The following is a 27,956-nucleotide window of genomic DNA, read 5'->3' as shown; positions in this document are numbered from 1 at the left end:
ATTTGCGCTTTTATTAGCCATATTATTTAAATCGGTGCTTCTGTTTTTTAATTCTAAAATTTTATTTTGATTTATTTTATTAACCTGGGAGTATTTCTTAATCGTATGGAGTAATTTTTTATTTTAAAAATCTTATCATTCTCCTCTAAAAATCTATATTGCAGGCAAAAGACTCAAGAATATTTAACTATAAAAAAAATTAACATATTTATTGTAATATCAATAAAGTATTTCAATAGTCACCTAAAAAAGTAAAGTATTTGGCTAATAATTAATGCTGCATAGTAACATAAACAAAACATATACTGAAAATAAACTATCACATATATCCTAATTTCTATTTTCCGCCATGTCCATCCAAAAAATTCATTTGTTCAGCGATATCTGGTGGCAGCTCCACACTTTGCTGTTGGACTACATAACTCAGCACATTCTCTAATGCCTCTCTCTTCGTTTTCTCTGCTGATATTTCATCCTCTATTGCCTTCCTTTTCAATTTTTCTGCTGCTACTTCATCCTCCACTGCCTTCCTTCTCAATTTCTCAGTCGTCACCTCCGCCTGTAATTCAATCAGCATCCTTTGGGCCTCTTCTGCTTGAGCTCTATCCACTGGCGGCTGCGAACTCGGATGAAAGAGTTGACTTGGTGTCGGCCCGAAGCCTATGCCACACACTCTACCCAAGAACTCATTACCGAGAGCCTGGGCAAGGGAATAATTTTCAGACAATATTTTTCGTAGTTTCATCCAGCTGCTCAATCTCATATATTTTTTCCTGCAGACGTAAATAACCATACAAAATCACACTAGGAATATAGCATGCTCAAGACATTTTAATAATTAAACCTAATATGTTACAACATAAATGATTAATTATACTTACAGCAATCCTCTGCGCTTCTTCACGTATGTAGGTGCCATCACGACGTTTGTGCTTTAGGATCCATTCTTCTCCCCTACCAACTCTCCTCCCTTGTTTTTGTGTCTGTGACAATACAGTTTATACCATAAGTTTCACTTATTTAATTTTTTCTTGTTCTACTCTATAAATAAATCCAAACTACATACCAACCAATTTATTTTACCTCAATCAGTTAAGTATCTAATGATTGCTCCATTTAATTTTTAAGTATTGAGTAATTGATTATCCCTAAATAGTAAATTTATTTTAATAGCTCCAGCATTTTTTTTTGGAAATCAGCATCACTTGTCAATTCCTTATAAATCAAATCTGAATAATGATTCGCTAAAAAAAGAGAATTATTCAAGAAAATGATAGGCACCTATACTTGATTTCAAATCTATATTACCTCTTCTTCCCTTGTCCTAGCCAAGCTTTTAGAACCGCCAGTGTGTGTGTAAAGTTGTTTCTTTCGATTCAGCGTGTTTCGCTTGCAGTTCGCCTATTATGTCATCAACAGTAACATTAGTTAGAAACAGAATGAATACATACGAGTGTACCATAAATAGTTAAATGTTCTTATATTTCTCTTTTATTTTGGTGTATTACTTATATATACGTTATTTTTCTCTTTCTTTAAAAAGTAATGTATATAACTCCAAAAAAGCTTAAATACAATAAAGTAATCTCTAAGATTGAAAATTAGTTAGTATTATATGCATTTATCTAGAACCTAGGTGGATTAAAGACAAGGGATACTTAAAAAATGGGGTACCTTTATTGCAAGATCATTTCGATAATCAATGAACCACCTCCAATGCTCTCTAAGAATTCCCTCCGGGTGGTTGTCAAGATTCTGCTCAAGTGTCCTTGTTGGTTTGTAATGTGAGTCATACAGCCTTCCATTTGTATCCTTCCATGACCTCCCCATTTGTTGCAAAAATATTTTCTTGATTCTATCACTGCTATCTTCCTGAAAGTGGAACATTTCCTGCGATGACAATGTCCAACTGTAAGTAATTGTAAGTTGAAAGGTTTGATATAATTAAACAATGCTAAAAGTCCTTACCTTTATGCGATCATTATAAACCCTATCTTTGCCCTGCACCTTTGCCCAACTTTTCTCACAGATAAAAAATTTGCTGTAATGAAAACCCAGTGCTCCTAGAATGCCACTCAACAGGCCATCTCCATCTCAGACTGCTTGTAGTTCTTCGTTGAACCTCAGTATGATCTTGCTACCATTAAGAGACCGCTCCATAGCCTCTCTCACACTCATTTTAGCTTGCTCGACTATTCCATTAGAATCTATAAAACAAAATCTTATTTATGTGTCCAATGTACCCAACATGTGAGAAACATAACAATATCATTAGCTAATCAATTAAAAAGTCGTATGGTTCAACACTTGTTACCAATAAGATCAACATCCCAAAACTCAGTAGCCTTTTGTCCTTTGCACTTTTCAGCATTAGAAGCAGTAAACATCCTGTCAATGTGTTCGTCAAACGAATCTACCTCGTTCACCTTCAGATCCATGTCTTTATTGCACGGTTCTGTCACTTGTACACCGTTAGCGGTCTGTGGCTCAAGTCTTGGTTCACTCCGAGGCGGACAAAAGGGTCGGAGAGGAGCCGATGCAGAGACACCACCATTACTAGGGGGAAGGGGGATGGGCCAATCATCATCAGTGGATGGTGAAGTCGTAAGAGGTGCAGTTAGAGGTTGCTGACGTGGTGGCACCACTCTTGTGCCTTTCGTGTAGTGAGCTTTCCTGGTCATCTTAAAATCCTAGTATAAACATATGTAGCATGCCAAAAAAACATTAGTTAATCTTAGACTAATTGAATAACTAACAAACAAATAACTGTTGATTCTCTTTCACATTTTGTGTTGATTAAATTTCCATACTTAAACAGTAGATATTAATTAAAATTATATACATTTACAGCCTGTTAATAGAACTACCGCGTCTTAGGCTAATAAAATTACTCACATTATAACTATGTCACAGGATAGTAAATAACATTATATATACGTACATATATTAATTATATAAAAGGAACTTTTTTTCCTAAATGATCTAGCTACATATAAGTTAAAAAAATAAAAGCCAAAGGCAAACGTGTATCTAGAGGAGGAAACTAATAAGAAGAATAGGACATTCTTTGGCAACAATGAAACTTAGTTGACGGAATGACGGTGCATTAAAAAATTATCATTAGTTTCTCTAATTCTCAATTTGCATGAGCAACATCTACTCCATTAGATTCTTAATTACCATTATTAATATTCCTACTTTTCAGCGGTGTAACAATTTCAGATATTTTTAATTAAAAAACTATGATTAAAGTTAACAGTCATCATTACTATTGTGAAAAAATAAATCAGAAATTAATTCAATAAATCAGAGGCTATATTTTTGAATTTTTTTTCTAGTTACAATGAAGATATGAACATGCAACCCCCAAGACCATTAAATATTGTGCAATGTTTCCCACTAGTTATGCAATGGAAGAATTTTTTTCTTTTCCTTCTGATTTTTGATTAGATTGTGATATCTGGCTTTGAGCATTCTGTATGCATGTCTCCTGATCAGTGATCGTCTCATGTTGCCTAAAAGGAGACATTATTAATCATAAAAGAATTAAAGAAGCACAAAACTAGCTACTTTGACAAGATGACAGACATAACTCCTTAATCAAAGGGTTATTATTAATTGTGAGGTGAATGTGTAAAATCTGGTCAAATTGTAATTAAGGAAATAATAAATTAAATAGGAATGAATATGGTTAAAAAATTTAGCAATCAAAATTTGATAATTTAAATATGATATTTGAACTCAGTGAATTTTTCTGAATCGAAAAACATAGTTTTCTGCGTAAAAATGCACACTAAAAATTTGACGGGCAATACCAGTTGAGATCTATTCGATACTACAGTTGAATAAATTAATTATAAGTGAATAAGGTTAAGAAATGAGAAATTATAATTTGGGAAGTTAGAAATATTTAAAATACTATTTAAACTCTAGTATTAAAGGTTTTGGCCCAAAATTGAGCCAACGGGCAAAAATAAGTGAACCGAGCCCAAGTGGGCCCAAGAATCAACATATATAAATATTAGTTATGAGCATTTCAGCTCATTAACCCTAAAGAAAGGGGTCTGGGGCACAGCTATGGAGAAGAGAGGAAGAAGAGAGAAAATCCTAACTCCACTAAACTTCAAATCACCATAACTTTCTCTCCAAAACTCCGATTGACGAGCCGTTTGCGGCCACGCATTGCTCTTCTCATCCTCTTTGATTCTATCTAGTTATTGTGGTAAGTATTTTATTTATCTCTGCCCAATTTTTGAAATTTCCCACTGTTACGCGTTTTTGAGTAGTTAGTGTTAAAATCTTGTTATTTTGGTTGTTTAGGGATACTCTAACATGAAGTCTAAGTGGGTTCTACCCCTATTTCAAATGGGCTAAGGTAAAAAGTGCTCAAACTCTTGTGATTTATCAATGAACCCTAGGTTGATTATAAGTGTGAAAATTGATTATGTTAGAGTATTTGTAAAACCCGGTTAATTAACGGCTAATTAGCCTATAAATGAGAATTTATTCTAGAAAGTCCAAAATGTGATTTTTGTGGCTAAATATGATAGAGGAGATTGAGACGAGAATTTCGGTACCAATTTTATAGAAATCGGATCAAGATTGGACCGAACGGGCCAAACCGGGCCAACCGGACCCAAAGTGGGCCCTTGGCCCAACATAACTAGACCAAAACACTAGTTTTCAGCACTCTCTCTCCTCACAACACTCAAAACACGCTGAAAGTTAGAGAGAATGGGGGAAGAACACTCTCTCAACCTTCTTTCTCTCACTTGATCTTCAAACCACCATAACTTTTGATCTAGAGCTCTGATTGCCGCTCCGTTTGCGGCCACGCGTTCACCACGGAGAACTCTACAAAACCCACACAATTAATCTTGAGGTAAGCCACGTGTTACTGTTCGAAATTCCAGCCCTTATTTTTGAGTTTCATAGGTGAAATGTTGAAATTTTGGGTTCTTTGATGTTATAGGACCCAACTCTCTTGAAGGAGAAGGTTAATCTTGTCTCCTTGGACCTTGGGTGTGGTAAGATTCTCAAACTTAGTGTATTTTGTTGTTTTATGATGTTTGGGTTTTGAGATGTTGTGTATGGGTATGATGATTGTGGCTTAGGTTGTGTATATGTGAATATTGGAGCTTGATTGGTGATTTTGAAAAGCTTGAAAAAGGGATTTGGTGGTGAAAAATCTGTTTTTGGAGGTTTTGAGGCGTTAAGAGCTTGTGGATAAGTGATTTGGAAGTGCTCCGGTTGAGCTTGGAAAATCGGCTAAGGTATGGTTTTGGTTTCCCGTATCTAATATGTAATGTGGTAGGAAATACTTAGGCTAGAGGCCCTAAGATAGGCATTGAATGGTTGATGTTGTTGAATGATTGAGATATATGATGTGGTCATATATGTGATGATGATTATTGATGCCTTGGTGGTATGATGTATGAGAAATATGCATGTTGTGATATATGCTTGATGATTGGTTATGGTTGAATTGTGGGTTGAACCATGTTGATGGTGAGTATGATATTAATTGTATACCATGATGATTTATTGGAATTGGTGTTGTTGAGAATTGGCATGAGGAAGAGTATATGATATGTCAATATGTTTGAGTTTGAGCCACTTGGGTGAAGTGGGTTAGAATGTTGAGATAGTGATTTTGTAAATTGTGATAGTGTGTCAATGTGTGAGTTGAGGAGGCTTGATGTTGAATTTGATACATATTGATTGATTTCAAAGAAAATGGATGAAATTGGCATGTTTTGATTGGTTTTGAAAAGAGTTGAAAATGGCATGTTTGAAAATGGCACTTTGTGGTTTTTATGAAAAATATGGTTTTTGGACATACTTTGACGGGACATAACTTGGACTACAGATCTTTGTTTTGTGTCAAATCTGTTTAGAAATAAAATTGGATCCGGGATGTCCATACCGTTCGAAGAACGGGTGAAAAATGATTTAAAATGAGGAAGTTATGTCCGTTGGAAGATTGGGGTTTAAATTTGTGAATTTTGCAGCTTTTAACTTAGAAAATTTTTAGCAGAATAACCCCTTGCGCGTGGACGCACTTGGCGCGTATGCGCCGATCTTCTAGAAAGCGCCATCCACGCATACGCGTGATGTGCGCGGGCACGCCGATTGTGCTGCACCCAATGCCTAGCCATTTTCCAGAGAGTTATGCCAGGCCTGTGCCAGTGTTGTGCCTGGGGCACGAAAACACCCACGCGTACGCGTGGTTGACGCGTACGCGTCGATTGGCAAATTTTTAATCCACGCGTTAGCGTGCATGACGCTTACGCGTCGATGAGTTTTCGAGGCCATCCACGCATGCGCGTGGAGTGCGCGTACGCGTGGCCCTGTTTTCATCCCAAAGTTGATTTTTGAGTTTTAAAAGCCAAATCTCATACTTCTAAGCCTCCGATCTCACCACTTATATCTTAAATCATTATGATATGCCTAGCTATGAGAGAAGGAGCTAGTGGATATGGTAACTTGCGAGTGAAGCAAGGGAAAATGAATAATCAATGAGGATCATTGAAGATTATGTGAGATGTGGAGGATGGTGGTGGAAGTGCTTGTTATGCCATGGGCCGAAAGGTCATAATTGTTAATGAGATGGCTAGTTATGAATTTAACCGTGATGCCAATGGGCTTGTTCTGGATTGAACCGTGAGCCGGAATGGCTGTGTATGCTATGAATATTGACTGGTTCTGGACTGAACCGTGAGCCGGATGGCTGATATGGATGTTGATCCATGGATGAGAATTCATGCATGTTTATGCTGAATTATTGATAATTGTGATTTGCACTTCCACTATCTGAGATACGAGTTTCCCTGAGTAGTAGCAGTGGCTAGCCACCACGTGCTCCAGGTTGAGACTTGATACTCTGTTGACCCTATGTCGTAAGTGTGGCCGGGCACTGTGAAAGACCCGGATGAGCTCGCCCCCGTAAATATTCACCAGTGAGGGTGATGGATATAGACCATGATTATGATCAAGTTTATAACGAGTATAACTCGAGTTGGGGATGCGTGACAGAGGGACAGTCCAATGGTTAGCGACCAGGACTTGTCGGGTTGGCTCTATAACCGACAAGATGATATCATCAGCCACTAGGGACAGGCATTCATCATATACATACTATATGAATTGTTTGAGATTGCCTATTTGACTGCATATTACTTGCTAATTGTCTAAATGCCTTAATTGTTCCTAATTGTATATTTCTTGTCTGATATAACTGTGTTTGCTACATTATACTCCTGCTGGTGGTTGGGAGGTTTGAAGGAATTGGAAAGGGAAGTATTAGTTAGACTGAAGTATCTTTAGTCAGGTGCCCTTATGGTTTAGCTTGTTTATAAGCTTTGATATTATCTGGAGGAAGTTCTAGGATTGCCTTTGGCTTTCCTCTATTATTATGTATTATATATGTGGAAGCTGTTACCATGCTGGGGACCTCTGGTTCTCACCCATGCAGATTTTGTGGTTTTTCAGATGCAGGACGTGAGGTTTCCCGCTGATGCATGCTGGAGATTTCTATATTTGCGAAGATCCTTTGTTCTCGGGGCTATGTTTTGGTTTATATGTTTTGCTTAGATACTTTTATCTCCATTAAATAATACAAACTGTGATGACTCCTCTTATGGGAGACTTTGGAGAATAGGTTTTATGTATTTGTGTCCCTTGGGGTTTCCTTTGGGGTTTTCCTTATTTTTATCATATGTATATATTGTTATGCTCGGACCGGTTATCTTCGCAGCCGGATTTTGAGTCTTGATATTCTTGTTTTTGACACTCCTTTATATATATATATAATCACGCGTTGGTTATCCTTGTTCGTTAAGTTATCGATCGGAGTGTTGCGCTTTTGAGTTGCGGTTTTTGTTTACCCCTTTTTCTACAAAGGCTCCTAGTTATAATCAATCATTCATACTACTATACGTATTAAATTTTTATTTTAGAGGTCGTAATACCTTGCCATCTCTGAATTATGACTTAAGCATAAGACTCTGTATGGTAGGGTGTTACAATATTGGTTGATTTTGGTGCACAATTGTGAGGTTGGTGTTGCTTGTGGAGATTTGGTGAGCTTTGGAGCTAAGGGTTGGTGGAGACTTCCAAGAAGAAGCTCAATTATTTTGGCTACAAGAGGTACGGTTTAAGTTTTGTTTAAGTACCATGTGGTGTGATGAGAATTCCTAGGCTAGATGACCCTAGGATTAGGTTTGGATTGTGTAAATAGTTGGTACTAAAATGTATAGTTGATATGCAATGTAAATTAATGATTGGATTGAGAATTGTGTGAATTGTATGTTTGGTGTGTTAAAAAATTGATAAATTGAATAATGAATATTAGTTTGTGGAATATGCATTTAAATTGTGGATTTGGGCCGGAGGCCGTGAATCTTGGGCTGGAGGCTGGAAAGAAGTAAGGAAGGTAAGTGATGTGTGTATTATGTGATGTCATATGAGATTGAAGCGAATTGTGATTGTTGTTATTTGGTTACAAGGGATTGTATGGATTATGTGGTTATTGGTTTAAAGGGAGGAATTGATGTCTTTGTTGATAATGCACGTGAGTTGTATATGATGATATGGGCTTATATGTATTGGGTGTTGATGAAATTGGTATTGTTGGAACTTGAGATGTGGAATGAAATATATGATATGGTATTTTGTTTGAAATTGAGTTATTTGATTGAGATTGGTCAAATTGGTGGATTAGTGGATTGTGAATTGAATGAGAATATTGAAAATATGATTTGAGGAGGCTTGAAGTTGATTTGGTAAGTTTTGGTTGGTTTTGAAAAGGTTTGAAATTTGTTTGTGTTGAAAATTTAGTTTTGTTGGTTTTTATGAAAGTTGTGATTTGGGCCTATTTTGACTGAGCATAACTTGGTCCCCGGATCCCCGATTTGTATCAAACTTGTTTAGAAGTAAAATTGGATCTGAGATGTTTATGCCGTTTGAAGAACGGGTGGAAAATGATTTGAAACGAAAAAGTCATGACCGATGGAAGTTTGGGGTTTGAGAATGTAATCTTGCAGCCTTTTAATCTTAGTAAAATTTTTGGTAAAACGTACTCCGACGCCCATGCATGGCCGGTGTGCACGCGTCACTCACGATTTTTACTCCCTCACACGTGCGCCTGGCTGATGCATACGCATCACTATATTGATGCAGGTGCGTGGTACAAATTCCAAAGAGTTGTGATGGTAGCGTGCCAATTTTGTGCGAAGAGCACAAAACGCATCCACGCGTATGTATGGGTGACGCTTACGCGTCACCCACTTTTCTCCGCTTCTCACGCATACGCGTGGGTGATGGGTATGCATGACCCCGTTTTCAGCAGAAATTGATTTTTGAGTTTTGAAAGCCGAATTTCAGAATTCTAAGCCTCTATTGTCATACTTTAAGTCCCAAATTTTTATAATATGCCTAGTAATGAAATGAAGTTAGGACATGTGGTAACTTATGGATGAAGTAAAGTGAGAATCAATGATGAATGATGAGTAATGATGATTGTGTGAGTTGTTGAGGATGATAGTGGAAGTGCTGTGTATAGTATGAGCCGGATGGTTGTGATAAGAATTGAATTATGACTGAGTATGTATATGTATATGATTAATAATTAAATGTGGTAAATAAATAATAATGGAAAATGTTGACTGTGATGTGTGACCCCGAATAGTAGGCAGTGGCATTGTCCACTTGCTTCGGATATGAGATGGGGAAGGAGGATTTCGATAAATGAGTTTAATTATGGAGTTTTGAATAAATGTATATTTGAGATGCGTGGGTAGTAGCAAGGGTTGTGGTTCGTCCCACTTGCTCCAGGTCAGAGTTTGTGACGCCTGAGTAGTAGCGGCATTAGTGGTAATTCCACTCGCTCCAGGTTGTGCTTTTAAACAGCTGCCTGGGTAGATGCAGTGACATTGATCCACTTGCTCCGGAATGTGGTGAGATATACCTACCTGGGTAGATACAGTGGCATTAATCCACTTGCTCTGGGATGTGTTGAGATATATCTGCCTAGGTAGATGCAGTGACATTGATTCTATTTGCTCCGGATTTGGTTTGCAACTCCTGGGGTAGATGCAGTGGTTAGCCCCTACTTGCTCCCAGATGAGGTTGATTTGAGATTTGTGAAATTATTTGAGTTTCGGATTTCCTTGGGTAGATGCAGTGGATCGGCTCCACTTGCTCCAGGTTGAGATCCGAGATTCTCTTGACCCTATGTTGTAAGTGTGGCCGGACACTGTGAAAGTTCCGAATGAGCTTGCCCCCGTGGATAAACACAAGTGTGGGTGTTGTGTGATTATGATTATGATTGTGAATAACTCAAGTTGGGGATGCACGACAGAGGGACAGTCAATGGTTAGCTACTAGGACTTGTCGGGTTGGCTTTATAACTGACAGATGAGACTCATTAGCCATAGGGCGCACATACATCATTTGCATATGTTTAAATTATTTGGGTTTGCCTATTTGTTTTGGATTGCTATATCATATATGCTATATTACCTGATTATGTGCTACTTGTTTTACTTGTACCTTATTATGTATTACTTGCCTGTATTGCTTATGTTTGTACAATTGAGAGGTCCCTCATGCTGGTATCGGTTAACGCTGAGGGCTGTTCTTGATGAGATGAGTTGATGATATAATTGAATAATGATGATGATTATTGAATGAGGTAATTGAGCTCCCTTGGTAGACGCAGTTAAGTGATTTCACTTGCTCCATGTAGAGAATGAGATAATTTAAGTTCCCTGGGTAGACACAGTGAAGTGATTTCACTTGCTCCAGGTAGAGAATGAGATAATTTGAGCTCCTTGGGTAGACGCAGTGAAGTGATTTCACTTGCTCTAGATGAGGATATGAGGTATTGATATAGGATTGCTGAGATAGAATAGCCGGCGACGGTTTTGGTTATAATTATAATTATGAATTGTCGAAGAGTTAGAAAGTTGGGAAGCATGAGGAATATGAATTAGATTTAGCATTCCCTTATGACAGTTGCCTATTTATGGATTAGCGAGAACATAGGATGGATATTTGGTGAAAGAAAGTTTAGGATTCTTAGTGAATTTTTATTATTATATTTATTTGGCACTTTTACCGTACTAGGAACCTATGGGTCGGGGGTTTTCATTCCGTATATATCTCTTATTTTTCAGATACAGGTCCAGGTGCTCAGAAGTGAGCTGTGGTTCATCTGAGAGATGGCAATGATCTTTATATTCTCCACTTTATATTTTGCTTAGAATTTCTCCACCTTTATTTTGAAAAGCTTATATTATGTATTGAACTCTTTTGAACTTGCCTATAGAGGTTCTTATGTTTCTTTGGGAGAGATTAAGAGATACTGTTGTCAACTATTGTCATACTGTATCCTAGCCGGCCTAAACTTCGCGGGTCGCGACTAGTGGCTATTTACTTATGTTATATATCTATATACTATCCTTCTCTTATTCCCCTTTATGAATTTATCCTTATAACGCTTTCGACCTTACACGTTATCTTCTAGCTGTCGATGCGTGAGTGATATGACTTCGCGATTTTGTTTTTACTCTTTTCAGGCTTCTCGATTAATACTCCTTTTAATTTTACTTATAATTATGTATAAAAAAAATTTTCCCTTGAGAGTGGTACCACCTTATTATCATTAACTTATGACTCGAGTATAAGGATTTGAATATTAGGGTGTTACAAAATGTGCCTACCTAATTAGATAGAGAGGTCCATAATTTGAAAAACCAATACTTCAGTACAGAGTATTTTACTTAGCATTAATTTTCTAGAGCGCTAAATTGAAATATCACTCATTAATAACTTAACGTGATTAATTAGTTCTTCCAACTTGTATTTGTGAAGTAGATAAGTATTATTCTCCTTTAAAATGACTAATTTTAACTAATAGACAAGTACCAGTAGTAATTGACGCATCATGCTAGCTATATATAGAAAATAACATTAGATATATGTACATATATTAATTATATAAATGGAACCATTTTATCCCAAATGATCCAACTACATATAATTAAATAAACAAAAGCTAGGAGCAAATGTGTAAACAGAGGAGGAAACTAATAAAGAGAATATGACATTTTATGGCAACAATGAAACTTATTTGATGGTTCATATAAAAATTATTAGTTTTTCTAATTCTCTATTTGTATGAGCAACATCTATTCCATTAGATTATTAATTATCATTATTAATATTCCTATTTCTCACAGGTGTAATAATTTCAGATATTTTTAATTTAAAAACTATGCTTAAAGTTAACATCCATTATTACCCTTTGTGATGAATTAAATCAGAAATTAATTCAATAAATCAGAGGCTATATTTTTTAATTTTTTCTTCTAGTTATAATAAAGATATGACCATGCAACCCCCCAAATTCAACAAATCTTAGCTGTGATTATTCATACCCCATATAATTTTAAACAGGATAAGGTGAATAAATGAAAAATGCAAAAAGGAATGCATGTGATTAGATATGGTCAGCAATTCAAAAATGCAAGAAACTAAAGCAATAGGAGGAAGATAAGGATTAGCATGAAGATGGGAACTTGTTACCTCAATGAACACGACGAAGGTGTGGAAGAGAACTTGACTGACGACGATGTCAAAGAGAACTTGACTGACGACGGTGAGGGAGCCAAGGCTGCATAATTCCAACTACAATGCTCAGCGACGACAAGGAGAAGACGACTTTTCATGGCAAGACAATGTGTTTATCGAAAATAAGGATTCAGCTAGGGAAGAGTGGGGGTGTACGTGCAAATTGAGAGAAGTTAGGAAGTATAATTACTTAATTAGTTAGTTTCACCTCTTCATTAGATAATGGTGTAGGCCTTGACTAATTTAAAAAATATCATAACCTGAAGTGGATTAAACTGATAATAATACTAATAATTCACGGTTTTTATAATTACAAATAAAAGGATACTTAAATTTTCAAATTTGTTTACTAATCTGATCCTAAATAAATTTAAAATTATAATATTATATATTCTACCAAAATATTAAAAATTACAAAATAAAAAACTTAATACATACTAAAATAATTTGTGTTAATTTTATTATATTTTTTAATATCTTTTAAATATATTTGAAAATAATGCGGGATGAGACCCCTTGACATGCATATTTGATTTATTTAATTGAATCTTGGGAGTGAATGGTTTGTAATTAAAACTTAACATGCATATTTTCCAACTCATCAAACTACAGATTAACTCATTGCAAATAAAAAGTATATTATAGGCTTTTTTGTAAGCAAACTATGTATTTTATGTACAAATTATTAAATTTTGCAAAATTGATGAGTCAGGTGACATCTCAAGTATTGGCCCTGAGTATATATATCACTGTGGCTCAAGAAATTATTATTCCTTTCTAGCTAGGAATATTAATAATTCACACGAGCAAATTAAACAAGTTAAAACAAATTTTTCTCTATCCAAACTCAATTGATTCAAGTGGTCTTAACTAAAGGGCATCAATCAACGATGCTACAAGATTTTTGGAAGTGAATTGAGGTTGTTTTGCACCTCCTCAAAGAAAAATACTTTCATGCACATTGATTGAGAAAATGAAACTCAACACCTTGTTCAATAATAAATAACCAATTAGTCTCTATTAACAAGATCTAATTTCAGCACAAACAATTAGTCTCTAAATGCCATCTCAAGAAATTAAGCTAGACATAAATCAAAATTTTTCATTCTATTCTGGTGTTTTATTGAGATCATAATTTATCATGGAAGTCTTGGGTCCGGTCGAAATAACCTCATTGGAATTGTTGCACGGCACGACTTCTTCTTCCATTGAGTCTTAAACTATCTCCCCTATCTCTTCTGTTTCCTCTTGAATCTTCTCTTGAGATAGTCCTAAAAGTTACATCGTAGCAAAACAAATTGAAATCTCTTACACATTTTATAAAGAACGTGGTCAGACTTCTACATTCTAGAAGGCTTGTTGGACTTACCTTCCCATAGCCTAGTAAGTCCTCTTTCTACAAAAATAAATTCCTCCCTGGACACAATATCCAGTTCAACCATAAGATTGCTCTCGCATCGGGTCTAAAACAGAAAAGAATGATCATCAGAACAATTGGACAATCCAAGAGTTAGAAAATCTAATTAAAAGAAAAAAAATTTGTCATTGCATAACTAGTGGAAAATGTTGCATAATATTTGATGGTCTTAGGGGGTTGCATGTTCATATCTTCAGATAATGTTATGCAATGACTTAATATTTTTTGAAATTTTATTTTAACGTTAACATAACCTTTGCAAGTGAAATAAAATATAAAGAATAAAAAATATGTCGAACTCATTTATTTTAGGTAAAATGCCCAAAATTAAAAATAAATATATTTATACAAAAGGAGGTATTAAAAGAGATATAAATTACCCATGTATTTTGTTTTTTAATAATGTTACAAGTGTAGATACAATGGACAGAGACCCAATACGATGTTTGAAGGAAAGCAAAATTAGCTTGAAAATTCATATGATACATATTTGGATTATCACTGATCTCTCCTTAACACAACTCTCACTACTTAATTATAACTAACTAAATCTAATAACAATGAGCTAAGCTAGCTGTATTTTACGGACAAATCCCATAAGTGTATAATGTATCAGGCTAATAAACATGGACCAGCAAAGTTCTCGATTCAGTTTTTTACTTTTATTCTGAGAATCATTAGCAAGCTATGTTAATTTACATTATTTTGGCTTATGCATATTAAAAGAGAAGAAGAACATACTTGGTGTTGTGGCGGCAACACTTCACAGAGGTACTGATGGGTCTTGCAAATCAGGATTTTTCTTCACCCTTTTTTTGTCATGTGTTCTTGGCAAAAATAAAACCTAAATAGAAGAGTAAATTGAAACAAACCAAATAGAAAATTGAACCAAATTGAATTAGGAATCAAATTTTGTAAGTAATGAATAATGAAAACAAGAAAGAAAGATGTTGGAGTTCAAATTCTCATCACTAAGCTTGTTGATTTAATTAGGTAACTGAAAATAGAAGTATAATGCTCTTCATATATTTTTGTGTGTATGTGTGTGTGTCTGTATAAACGAAAAAAGATATATATACACAATATCTATATATGCTTTTCTACTCTATCAGATCACAATTTTGACAGACATAATATTAATCAATGCAGTACAATATCAATACAATATCTATATATGTCTCTAATATCTATTTCTAATTCAAAGAAAATCAATGCACCAAATATACATTATGTATTATAAGTCTAATTATATAAAATGCAAAATTGCAAACTATGCAGAAGAACATCTGGATTTTCAAAGAGGTGTCTTTATCATACTTCACTTAAGTAGGTTGGGATGTGAATTTGGTACAAAGCTGGTGGCTTTAACTTTGGAGTTTCTCTGACTCCAATAAGTATTAATTACAAATTGGAAAGCTTTATATCATTTAAATTTTCTCCTTTTATCATGTTTGTTTCATGCTTTAACTTTTCTCACTATTTGTAACTCTTTCTTTTTGATGCAATATAGAGGATAATAAAATAAAAGAAAGTAAACAGGGTTTCCTAACCAAGAAGATGACCCCAACATTTATACTTCCCTTATTAAATTCAATCAATTTTCTTCCTCTTTACATGGAAGCACAGAGAACTGTTAAGAAACTTAAATCAGGCAACAAAAAGTTGTGTAAACTAAACCATATCCAAGAAAATTCTTCTATCTTTATTTATTTATATAAATTCTCATATATTTAACAACTGGATTTTAGCTTTAATGGTTAGTTTGTATGCTCCTTTATAAGTGTTCAGCTTTAATCTTTGGAAGAGATTTCTAAAAGGTGCGATCTATCCTGTTTAGATACTAGGTAATTTTTAAAAAATTAAAACAAAAAAAAGCATATGGTAGAAAGAGATAACAAACGAAGAACAAGATGGAACCTTACTTTCCGAAGAGGGGTTTTGTACATACCAGAAGGCAAATTGTTGAAGCTGATCGGCGATGGACCATCCGGCAACGAGAAGCGCGATGCAGTTGGTATTGGCGGCCGGAGGAGAACGACGGCAAGGAATCGCATGCGGAGGTGTGTTTCGTCCCTCTGCCCCTTATGTGTTCACGCAATAAAGAATCTAAGCTATGGATCTAATTCTGGGAAGGGTCGATGGCAGGGGGAGAAGGGTGGATCGGCAGCCACGCGACTCCACAGTGACAGAGTGGGGTACGGTAGAGCAGGAAAGAGTTTCGCGTGCTTTGTACTCTCCTTTGGCGGGTTTCTCGAATTCTTGATTTTGGATATTCTGAATTGAATTTGGGTAAAATCATCACTAGATGGTTTAGGGTTAGCAGTGGACTTGGTGGGTTTGACACTAAATCAGAGCAATTTGGTGTCAGTAGGCTGATTTGGGAAGGGATCGAGCTATCCACCATGGATTGCTGCTATTGGTGACACTACAAGAAAATTTGTTGAAGCCATCCCCCGCTTCTGTTGTAGTGGTTTTTGTAATTAAAAAATAATAATCATTTGTTAGTTTAATTTGAATAATTAAAATTTAGTTCAATTTTATAAACTAATAGAAAATTAACTGATTTATCTCTAATTTTAAATTAGAGTATTTATTTAAAAATAATCTGAAAGTTAATAAATAAATAGTATTCTTAAAGATAATTATATTGAATTATATTTAATTTTTAAATTACTACTTTATTTTCTAATTATATCAAAATACATATCATACTCTTATCTTTTTTACCCAACCCTAACCCTAATTCCCAAATCAAAACTCTAACCCTAACCCCTCACCCACCCTCACAACGTCACTCTTCTTCACACACATACATGTGCGAACAGAGATCAGAGGAGAAAAATGGGAGAAGAAGAGAAAAGAGGAGGAAAGAGAGAGAGACAACGTCAGCAGGGCTTGGTGCCGTCGTTGCCATCGCTGATGGGGAGCCCAAGGAGAGACTCACACACAAGAGAGAGAGAGAGAGAGAGAGGGAAAGAGAGAGAGGTCGACGAAAGAGACGCAGAGAAGGTGTAACACCCTACCATACAGAGTCTTATCACTACAAGAAAATGAAACATTTGTAACAAAAAATTTGTATCAAATTTAAAATTGTTACAAATTATAGTTTTTTTGTAACAATAATTAGTTATTGTTACAAACTAAGAATATTTTGTAACAACAAGAAAATTTGTTACAAAATATTTCAATATTTTGTAACAATGTGATTTTTTTTGTTACAAATTATGTTGGCTTTTGTATCAAATTGTTGTTTTGTTGCAAAATGTTATAATGTTTTGTAATAAAAGATTATATTGTTGCAAAAATTCATAACATTTTGTAACAAAATATCTATTTGTTTCAAAAGTTCTAAATATTTTATAACAAAAAATTATTTTGTTACAAAATACAATATTTTTGTAACAAGTTATTTATTTGTCACAAAATTCAAAGATTTTTTGTAACTAATAAAAAATTTTGTTTCAACATATTAAAAATAATTTTCAGTTACTATATTACCTTTATTTTTATTGAAAATACTTAAATTACCAAATTCCTAACTCTAATACAACTCACACATCCTGTAAGATTCATAATTTTTAAAAAATATTATTATTAGTTAATTTTAATTTATTTATTCATTATAAAGACTTTATTTTTAAAAATTATTTTATTAAAAGTAATTAAATCAAGTTTTGACAATTAAATTAAAAATTTTACTTAATCTTATAATTATTAAATGATTTTATATATTTAAAATTATACAACTTAACAGTTGTAAAAGAATAAAAATTTCATACAATTTAGTTAAATAATTTAAATTTTAAAATTTAATACTTTAATTCTTATAAACAAAGAAAATTAATTATATTATTTTATTTTTTAAATTAGAATATTTAATTAAAAATTAATTAACAAATTAATAATTAAATAATATTTCCACAAATAATTTTAAAAGATTAATTCAAAATTTAATTTAATATAATATCTCTTAATTTTATTAAAATTAAACAAAACTCCAATTTGCCCCCAATCAAATTCTAAATTTCCAATGAGAAACCTGATTTTCTATCCTAACCTTAACCTAACCTAACCCAACCCCACCTCACCGCCACTCATCACTCAATTCCCCCCTTAGCCCCAAATACAACACAGCACTAGCTGTGAACAAACAAAAAGAGAAAAAGATAGGGATCTGATAAGAGAAGAGAGAGAGAGATCGGAGGGAGCAGAGAAGAGTGAGGAAGCCGCAGCCAGCTGGTCGCCGCCACACCCGCCACCTACGCCGTCCGTCCTTAGTGCTGTCAGTTGCGCCGTCGTAGAAGAAAGATGCGACACAGAGAGAGAGGGTCCGTGGAGGGTCGCCGCCGTTCGCAGTCAGCTTCGCGCAGGGGAAACCATGGCCGTCGAGGATCCATCCACGCCGTCGCCGCTGCATCCAATGCGTGTTATCATCTTCAGATCCACCGCCGTTGGAGTCGCAAACAGGGAACGCGCGCGAAGGAAACCGTCCGAAGCTGCCGTCGTCGTCGCGGTGATGGGCTCGTCGTCGTTCTGCCTGCGCGGCTGCTGTGTTGCCGGAGCTCCTCACCGCCGCTTCTAGCGCCGGAAACCGCCTTTCAAGCCTGTATCTGTTGGTAAGCCCTAACCATGCTTCAGCTTCTTAAGTGGCATTAATTTGTTATATGTTTTGTTTGCTTTTCTCAATGACCATAAATTTGTGTACAAGGCTGGATCTACTTTCTATGTTGGTTGTTGTTTTTTCTTCTTCTATTTGTATTGAGATGTTGATTAGCACAAACCCTTGGTAATTTCTCACAAGACTATAATTGTATATCTTGTTCTGCCAACTTCTCTTGTCAATTAACCGAGAATATTGTTGCAGCTTTCTTTCAAGAGTGGACACAACAAGTGCAAGGTATATTGAACACAAAAAAGTTTGGGGATATTGCATTTGAAGACAAGGACTTCAAAAATGCAATTGAGTATTATTCTAAGGTACTAATGCACTTGTTCACCTCTAATGTGATTAAGAATAATTATAATCTTATAAACTGCAAATGCATTAAGACTAGCTCCTATACAATATTTTCTTTTTTAGATATGACACTACTAGACATCCTATATTTGTCTCTTTTATATGTTTTGTTTGAATGTTAGTCTGATCTATAATATCTTTTGATGCAGATTCTGCTTTCATCTTCAATGGATAAAACCTAAATTTAGGTGCTGTTAAAGTCTAAACTTTGATAAGGGAAGTCTAAACTCTTAGGTGCGTAGATACACGTTCAGCCTCAATTCAGGTGCTGTTGAAGAACTTGAGCTTGATTCATTTGGACTATCAATTATGCCTTCAAGTTTGGTAAGTTAGTGCCTCTTTGTAAGATTAATAAAACCAAGTTCAGAACTCAAAATAGCATGCAATTTTTGCCAATCCAATTGGAAATAAAAGTCTACATCCTATGTTAACAAATCCAAGTCATAATTCCTTCATTTTGATCATTTGTGACTCCTAAGGGGTTTAGCCTATAAATTATAATTCTTGATTACCATACTTTTAGGTGAGTACTTACTCTTTGTTAGTCGAGGATGTAGTGAAAGTAGTATCTGATGCTTGTTGTGGTTCGCAAAGCTGCAGCGTCGCGTATACAAAGGCTTTCAAAGGTACCTTCATTTCAATAATGGAAGTTTGAGTGTATGAGTGTATCACCTTACTATTTCACATTTTACATTTTCTTTTGCCCTTCCGACTGATGGACTAAGTAGGATATTGATTTTGGCAAACATTGCTTACTTTTCTGATTAGAAAGCTTCATGATATACTTCGCCTCTGTTTCTTAGCTGCTGAATTTTTTGTTTCCTACTTATATTTCAAGTCATGCTTAATTGCTTATTATGACTTGTAGATGGGAACTTGTGATTCTCATACTTTATTTTAAAAAATCATTTAGAATATAAGGTTTAATAATATCATTAGTTTGGGTAAAATACTGAATAATTATTTAGAATGAAGTGCATCGAGCCATGCATTTATTATTATAAACTTCATTTAAATTCAATTTGCAAGAAGTGCTAAATGCCTTCCATGTTTTACATATTAGTATATTACTGATGCGTGCGTGGTGTTATGTAATTGCTTGTAGTTACCTTATATTTTAGGTGTCAATTTAAATGATGTTTATCTTTTAGAGTTTCTTCAGCAGGTTTAAAAAAGCCTTATCTGAGCCTTTGTTGTGTTTTAATTGTATTTCTTCAATAATTGAACATTATTGCACATTATCTGATTTCTTTATCTTAGTTTGCTGACACTGATAGATCATCAACTATGCTGCCCTCTGTTATACGAGTCCTAAATTTGATTGTTTGACAATTGATATTTATGTAAATTTAATAAATTTGTTCACTAAGTTGTGATTGAATTGTGATTAGTCAGCCCAAGTTTATATATTGAATTATTAATTCTTGATAATTTGCATTTTTGATTGGCTAGTTTTGAATTCTGAGAATATATTCTTAAGGAATTAGTTAATTTTAACTTCTAAGTTTTGAACTCATAGATGATTCCAATTTTATATTAGTATACTTTAATTTGTATATGGATCTATTTATCACATTTTACTTGTGTCATGGTTGAAAAATGATAAATGTCCTATTATTTGGTTTGATAAATTTGGTTGGGTATGACTGAGACATAAGTTGTGAATTGGTTGTGTTTGTTGGAACCGTAGACGGTGAAAATATCCACGTTTTAGGGGAGGTTTTGCCAAAATTTTTCTAAACATTTTGGATAAAACTTAGTGGAAAAATTATAATTAGTGTTATATCTTGTTTCTAACTTTTTTGTTTCGATTTTTCTTATTTACAGGAGTGCTGAAATGGTGACCATATGCTACCTTGAGGGCTCAAGAATGTTTTGATGCATATGTTAGAACTTTTATGTTTTGGTTGAATTTTTATGTTAGAACTTTTATGTTTTGGTTGAACTAATCAATGTACTCACTAGCTAATGTTATTTTGTTTCAAGACAATTTTAGCTAAAAGGATCTTGTTTGACTTATGTATGTTTTTGCATATTATATACATGTAAACTTGCTTATTAAAATTTTTACATATTAAAATGGTTAATATATTAGTTAATTTAAAAAATAATTTAGTAAATTAGGCATGTAATTTGTAATAAAAAAAAGTTGTTACAGAATAATTAATTTGTTTTTGTAACTAAAGAAAAAAATGTTACAAAATCATGTTACATTTTGTAACAAAATTTTTTGATAGGAAAAAAATTGACTGTCACGAAAAATACCTTCAAGATCAAAATTTGTTACCACTTTTGTAACGGTTTCTGGTTTTTTGTAACAGAAAAAATTGTTACAAAATATGGTATTGAATTGTAACAGTTCCATTTTTCGTTACAAAAACTTTTTGTAACGGGACTTACTGCAATGGACCCTTTTTTTGTTACAAAAAACTTTTGTTTCAAAATTTTGACGTTTTGTAACAATATTTTTTGTTACAAATGCGCCTTTTGCTTGTAGTGTATGCTTAAGTCATAATTCAGAGATGGCAAGGTATTACGACCTCTAAAATAAAAATTTAGTACGTATAGTAGTATGAATGATTGATTATAACTAGGAGCCTTTGTAGAAAAAAGGGGTAAACAAAAATCGCAACTCGAAAGCGCAACACTCCGATCGATAACGTAACGAACAAGGATAACCAACGCGTGATTATATATATACAAAGGAGTGTCAAAAACAGGAATATCAAGACTCAAGATCTGGCTGCGAAGATAACCGGTCCGAGCATAGCGACATATACATATGATAAAAATAAGGAAAACCCCAAAGGAAACCCAAGGGACACAAATACATAAAACCTATTCTCCAAAATCTCCCATAAGAGGAGTCATCACAGTTTGTATTATTTAATGGAGATAAAAGTATCTAAGCAAAACATATAAACCAAAACATAGCCCCGAGAACAAAGGATCTTCGCCAATATAGAAGTCTCCAGCATGCCTCAGCGGGAAACCTCACGTCCTGCATCTGAAAACCACAAAATCCGCATGGGTGAGAACCAGAGGTCCCCAGCATGGTAACAGCTTCCACATATCTAATACATAATAATAGAAGAAAGCCGAAGGCAATCCTACAACATCCTCCAGATATTATCAAAGCTTATAAACATGCTAAACCATAAAGGGCATCTGACTAAAGATTCTTCAGTCTAACTAATACTTCCCTTTCCAATTCCTTCTCACCTCCTAACCACCAGCAGGAGTATAATGTAGCAAACACAGTTATATCAAGCAAGAAATATACAATTAGGAACAAGTAAGGCATTTAGACAATTAGCAAGTAATATGCAGTCAAATAGGCAATCTCAAACAATTCATATAGTATGCATATGATGAATGCTGATGAGCGGATATTTTGTACGCTTTTTGGGGGTAATTTCATATAGATTTTAGCATGTTTCAGTTAGTTTTTAGTAAAATAGTATTAGTTTTTAGGCAAAAAATCATATTTCTGGACTTTACTATGAGTTTGTGTGTTTTTCGGTGATTTCAGGTATTTTCTGGCTGAAATTGAGGGAGCTGAGCAAAAATCTGACTCAGGCTGAAAAAGGACTGCTGATGCTGTTGGATCCTGACCTCCCTGCACTCGAAATGGATTTTCTGGAGCTACAGGAGTCCAATTGGCGCGCTCTCAACGGCGTTGGAAAGTAGACATCCAGGGCTTTCCAACAATATATAATAGTCCATACTTTGCGCAAGGATAGATGACGTAACTTGGCGTTAAACGCCAAGTTCATGCTGTTGTCTGGTGTTAAACGCCAGAAAAACGTCATGATCCGGAGTTGAACGCCCAAAACACGTCATAACCTGGAGTTTGACGCCAAGAAAGGCCTCTACACGTGGAAAGCTTTAGTCTCAGCCCCAGCACACACCAAGTGGGCCCCAGAAGTGGATTTCTGCACCAATTATCTTAGTTTATTCATTTTCTGTAAACCTAGGTTACTAGTTTACTATTTAAACAACTTTTACAGACATTTCTTGTACCTCATGACATTTTCAGATCTGAATTACATACTTTGCGACGGCATGAGTCTCTAAACTCCATTGTTGGGGGTGAGGAGCTCTGCAGCGTCTCGATGATTTAATACAATTCCTTTGTTTTCCATTCAAACACGCTTGTTCTTATCTAAGATGTTTATTCGCGCTTAATTGTGAAGAAGGTGATGATCCGTGACACTCATCACCTTCCTCAATCCATGAACGTGTGCCTGACAACCACCTCCGTTCTATATCAGACTGAATGAATATCTCTTAGATTCCCCAACAGAATCTTCGTGGTATAAGCTAGATAGATGGCGGCATTCATGAGAATCCGGAAAGTCTAAACCTTGTCTGTGGTATTCCGAGTAGGATTCCGGAAAGTCTAATCCTTGTCTGTGATCCCGGAAGTCAGATTTGATCTGAAAAAAGATGAATATCCGGAGATCCAAGAGCAAATTCGAAACAGGAATTGGGAAATTCTGGCCAATCCTGAAACGAAAGTGGGAAGGAACATGGTTCAGGAATTTTATGCTAATCTATGGCAGACAGAAAGGCAAAGAATCATTGGAGCTGCTCTCTTTGACCATAAGACTGTAGTCAGAGGAAAGATCATTCATACCAACCCTGATAAGATCAGGGAGATATTTAAGCTTCCTCAACTGAAAGATGACCCAGACTCCTTTAACAGGAGAATGATGAGGGTCAATAAAGGGCTGGACAAGGTTTTGGAGGACATATGCATCCCTAGAGCCAAGTGGACTACCAGCACTACTGGCATCCCAGTTCAACTCAAAAGGGAAGATCTGAAACCAGTAGCCAGAGGTTGGCTGGATTTTGTAAGGCGTTCCATATTGCCCACCAGCAACCGTTCTGAAGTCACTATTAAAAGAGCAATAATGATTCACTGCATCATGTCGGGAAAAGAAGTGGAAGTCCATCAGTTGATCTCCTGTGAGCTATATAAAATAGCAAACAGGAATTCTAAGGACGCCAAATTGGCTTATCCAAGCCTAATTTCTATGCTTTGCAAAGATGCTGGAGTAAAGATGGGAATAACTGAATATATCCTAATTGAAAAGCCCATTACTGGAATATCAATGATCAGACAACAGCAGCAAGATGATTCAGCCAAGAGGAGAGCACAAGAAGCCCTCCCAGAACTGCCCCAATTCGAATATTGGGAACAGCTTGAGGCTTCTATTTCCAGATTGCAAGAAGCTATGGATCAAATAAAGGAAGAACAGAATAATCAAGGTGGCATGATTTGAAAACTGCTCAAAGAACAGGAGGAGCAAGGGCGTGATCTAAGGGAGCTGAAGCGCCAAAAATTAATCCTTGAACAACACCCCACAGATTAGAGGAACATCTACTCCTCAAAACAACAGGTTGCTGAGTTCCAATTTTTCTGCTTTAGCTTAGTGATAGTATTATTATAGAAATTCACCTTAGGAGATATTTAGTAGTAATTAGGATGTCTATTTTGATTTTATTTCCAATTAAGCTATAATTTATTTTTCTCATCATCATCAGGCATGAATAAAGTAGTAGATTTTTTTTAGAATAAAGAAGTAATCTATATTTTTCGAGTTCTTAAGAATAAAATTTATAATTAATTATATGTGGTGGCAATACTTTTTGTTCTCTGAATGAATGCTTGAACAGTGCATAATATGTACTTTGAATTTGATGAATATTGGCTCCTGAAAGGATGAGGAACACGAAAAATATTATTGACGACCTGAAAGATCATGAAATTGATTCTTGAAGCAAGAAAAAGCAGTCAAAAAAAAAAAACAAGCCATGAGCACTAGCCAAGAGTAAAAAGGATCCAAGGCTTTGAGCATCAATGGATAGGAGGGCCCAAGGAAATAAAATCCAGGCCTAAGCGGCTAAATCAAGCTGTCCCTAACCATGTGCTTGTGTCATGAAGGTCCAAGTGAAAAGCTTGAGACTGAGTGGTTAAAGTCGTGATCCAAAGCAAAAGGGTGTGCTTAAGAGCTCTGGACACCACTGACTGGGGACTCTAGCAAAGCTGATTCATAATCTAAAAAGGTTCACCCAGTTATGTGTCTGTGGCATTTATGTATCCGGTGGTAATACTGGAAGACAAAGTGCTTAGGGCCACGGCCAAGACTCATAAAATAACTATGTTCAAGAATCAACATACTACACTAGGAGAGTCAATAATACTATCTGAATTCTGAGTTCCTAAGGATGCCAATCATTCTGAAAATTTAAAGATACAGGGAGATGCCAAAACTGTTCAGAGACAAAAAGCTACAAGCCCCGCTCATCTAATAAGAATCTGAGCTTCATTTAAAACTCGAGAATATTATTACTTCTTTATTTCTGTTAAAACCTATTTTATTTATCTAGTTGCTTGAGGACAAGCAACAGTTTAAGTTTGGTGTTGTGATGAGCGGATATTTTGTACGCTTTTTGGGGGTAATTTCATATAGATTTTAGCATGTTTCAGTTAGTTTTTAGTAAAATAGTATTAGTTTTTAGGCAAAAAAATCATATTTCTGGACTTTACTATGAGTTTGTGTGTTTTTCTGTGATTTCAGGTATTTTCTGGCTGAAATTGAGGGAGCTGAGCAAAAATCTGACTCAGGCTGAAAAAGGACTGCTGATGCTGTTGGATCCTGACCTCCCTGCACTCGAAATGGATTTTCTGGAGTTACAGGAGTCCAATTGGCGCGCTCTCAACGGCGTTGGAAAGTAGACATCCAGGGCTTTCCAGCAATATATAATAGTCCATACTTTGCGCAAGGATAGAAGACGTAACTTGGCGTTAAACGCCAAGTTCATGCTGCTGTCTGGAGTTAAACGCCAGAAAAACGTCATGATCCGGAGTTGAACGCCCAAAACACGTCATAACCTGGAGTTTGACGCCAAGAAAGGCCTCTACACGTGGAAAGCTTTAGTCTCAGCCCCAGCACACACCAAGTGGGCCCCAGAAGTGGATTTCTGCACCAATTATCTTAGTTTATTCATTTTCTGTAAACCTAGGTTACTAGTTTACTATTTAAACAACTTTTACAGACATTTCTTGTACCTCATGACATTTTTAGATCTGAATTACATACTTTGCGACGGCATGAGTCTCTAAACTCCATTGTTGGGGGTGAGGAGCTCTGCAGCGTCTCGATGATTTAATACAATTCCTTTGTTTTCCATTCAAACACGCTTGTTCTTATCTAAGATGTTTATTCGCGCTTAATTGTGAAGAAGGTGATGATCCGTGACACTCATCACCTTTCTCAATCCATGAATGTGTGCCTGACAACCACCTCCGTTCTATATCAGACTGAATGAATATCTCTTAGATTCCCCAACAGAATCTTCGTGGTATAAGCTAGATAGATGGCGGCATTCATGAGAATCTGGAAAGTCTAAACCTTGTCTGTGGTATTCCGAGTAGGATTCCGGGATTGAATGACTGTGACGTGCTTCAAACTCCTGAGGGCTGGGCGTTAGTGACAGACGCAAAAGAATCAATGGATTCTATTCCAACCTGATTGAGAACCGACAGATGATTAGCCGTGCTGTGACAGAGCATAGGAACGTTTTCACTGAGAGGATGGGAAGTAGCCATTGACAACGGTGACACCCTACATAGAGCTCGCCATGGAAGGAACCGTGCGTGTGAAAAGAGGATTTCAAGGAAGAGTTGAAGTCAAAGGACAAAGCATCTCCAAAACTCCAACATATTCCCCATTACTGCACAACAAGTAACGCTGTTATTCTCTATTATTTTAACTTACAATTTTAAGTAGTTTGTAGTTTGGCTTTTTACAAATAAATCCAAATAACTTCATTAGCCTCCTGACTAAGATTAATAAAATAAGTATTGATTGCTTCAAGCCAATAATCTCCGTGGGATCGACCCTTACTCACGTAAGGTATTACTTGGACGACCCAGTGCACTTGCTGGTTAGTTGTGCGAATCACAAATTCGTGCACCAAATGCCTGTCCCTAGTGGCTGATGATATCATCTTGTCGGTTATAGAGCCAACCCGACAAGTCCTGGTCGCTAACCATTGGACTGTCCCTCTGTCACGCATCCCCAACTCGAGTTATACTCATCATAAACTTGATCATAATTATGATCTATATCCATCACCTTCACTGGTGAATATTTACGGGGGCGAGCTCATCCGGGTCTTTCACAGTGCCCGACCACACTTACGACATAGGGTCAACAGAGTATCAAGCCTCAACCTGGAGCACGTGGTGGCTAGCCACTGCTACTACCCAGGGAAACTCGTATCTCAGATAGTGGAAGTGCAAATCACAATTATCAATAATTCAGTATAAACATGCATGAATTCTCATCCATGGATCAACATCCATATCAGCCATCCGGCTCACGGTTCAGTCCAGAACCAGCCAATATTCATATCATACACAGCCATTCCGGCTCACGGTTAAATCCATAACCAGCCAATATTCATAGCATACACAGCTATTCCGGCTCACGGTTCAATCCAGAACCAGCCAATTCAAAAACAATTACGGCCCTTCGGCCAATGGCATAACAAGCACTTCCACCACCATCCTCCACATCTCACATAATCATCAATGATCCTCATTGATTATTCATGTTTCCCTTGCTTCACCCGCAAGTTACCACATTCACTAGCCCCTCTTTAATAGCTAGGCATGTCATAATGATTTAAGACATAAATGGTGAGATTGGAGGCTTAGAAGTATGAGATTTGGCTTTTAAAACTCAAAAATCAATTTTGGGATGAAAACAGGGCCACGCGTACGCGCACTCCACGCGCACACGTGGATGGCCTCAAAAACTCATCGACGCGCAAGCGTCATGCACGCTAACACGTGGATTAAAAATTTGCCAATCG

General features: G+C 35.8%; 1 protein-coding gene across 2 annotated transcripts; it reads right to left on the bottom strand.

Moving 5' to 3' along the window:
- Positions 1-169: 169 nt before the first annotated feature.
- LOC112744661 (uncharacterized) lies at positions 170-16,567 on the bottom strand. Of its 2 annotated transcripts, XM_072217929.1 has the most exons (11): positions 15,999-16,567; positions 14,792-14,894; positions 14,003-14,096; positions 13,804-13,904; positions 12,589-12,676; positions 2,315-2,690; positions 1,969-2,207; positions 1,675-1,890; positions 1,309-1,401; positions 882-983; positions 170-773 (listed from the first exon to the last, which is right to left on the bottom strand). In XM_072217929.1, the coding sequence occupies exons 4-7, from the start codon at positions 13,806-13,808 to the stop codon at positions 2,095-2,097; spliced, it is 582 nt and encodes a 193-aa protein (XP_072074030.1). In that variant the 5' UTR covers positions 13,809-13,904; positions 14,003-14,096; positions 14,792-14,894; positions 15,999-16,567; the 3' UTR covers positions 170-773; positions 882-983; positions 1,309-1,401; positions 1,675-1,890; positions 1,969-2,094. The 2 variants fall into 2 exon arrangements, 1 of the variants encoding a protein (XP_072074030.1); XR_003172871.3 differs by lacking the exons at positions 170-773; positions 882-983; positions 1,309-1,401; ... (1 more) ...; positions 1,969-2,207; positions 2,315-2,690 and adding an exon at positions 3,272-3,515.
- Between the last annotated feature and the right edge of the window lie 11,389 nt (positions 16,568-27,956).

This window comes from Arachis hypogaea, chromosome 2, assembly GCF_003086295.3.
Source record: "Arachis hypogaea cultivar Tifrunner chromosome 2, arahy.Tifrunner.gnm2.J5K5, whole genome shotgun sequence".
Taxonomy (NCBI): Eukaryota; Viridiplantae; Streptophyta; class Magnoliopsida; order Fabales; family Fabaceae; genus Arachis; species Arachis hypogaea.
The sequence above is the reverse complement of the archived record's forward strand: the minus strand, read 5'-3'. Positions and strand labels throughout refer to the sequence as shown.

What these genes read in the sequence shown, in the direction of transcription:
- LOC112744661 (XM_072217929.1), bottom strand. An exon ending in CCTTCGTCGTGTTCATTGAG is followed by an intron (nt 2,691 to 12,588) that starts GTAACAAGTTCC and finishes TGTTTATACTAG; the next exon opens with GATTTTAAGATGACCAGGAA. An exon ending in TTGGGATGTTGATCTTATTG is followed by an intron (nt 2,208 to 2,314) that starts GTAACAAGTGTT and finishes TTTGTTTTATAG; the next exon opens with ATTCTAATGGAATAGTCGAG.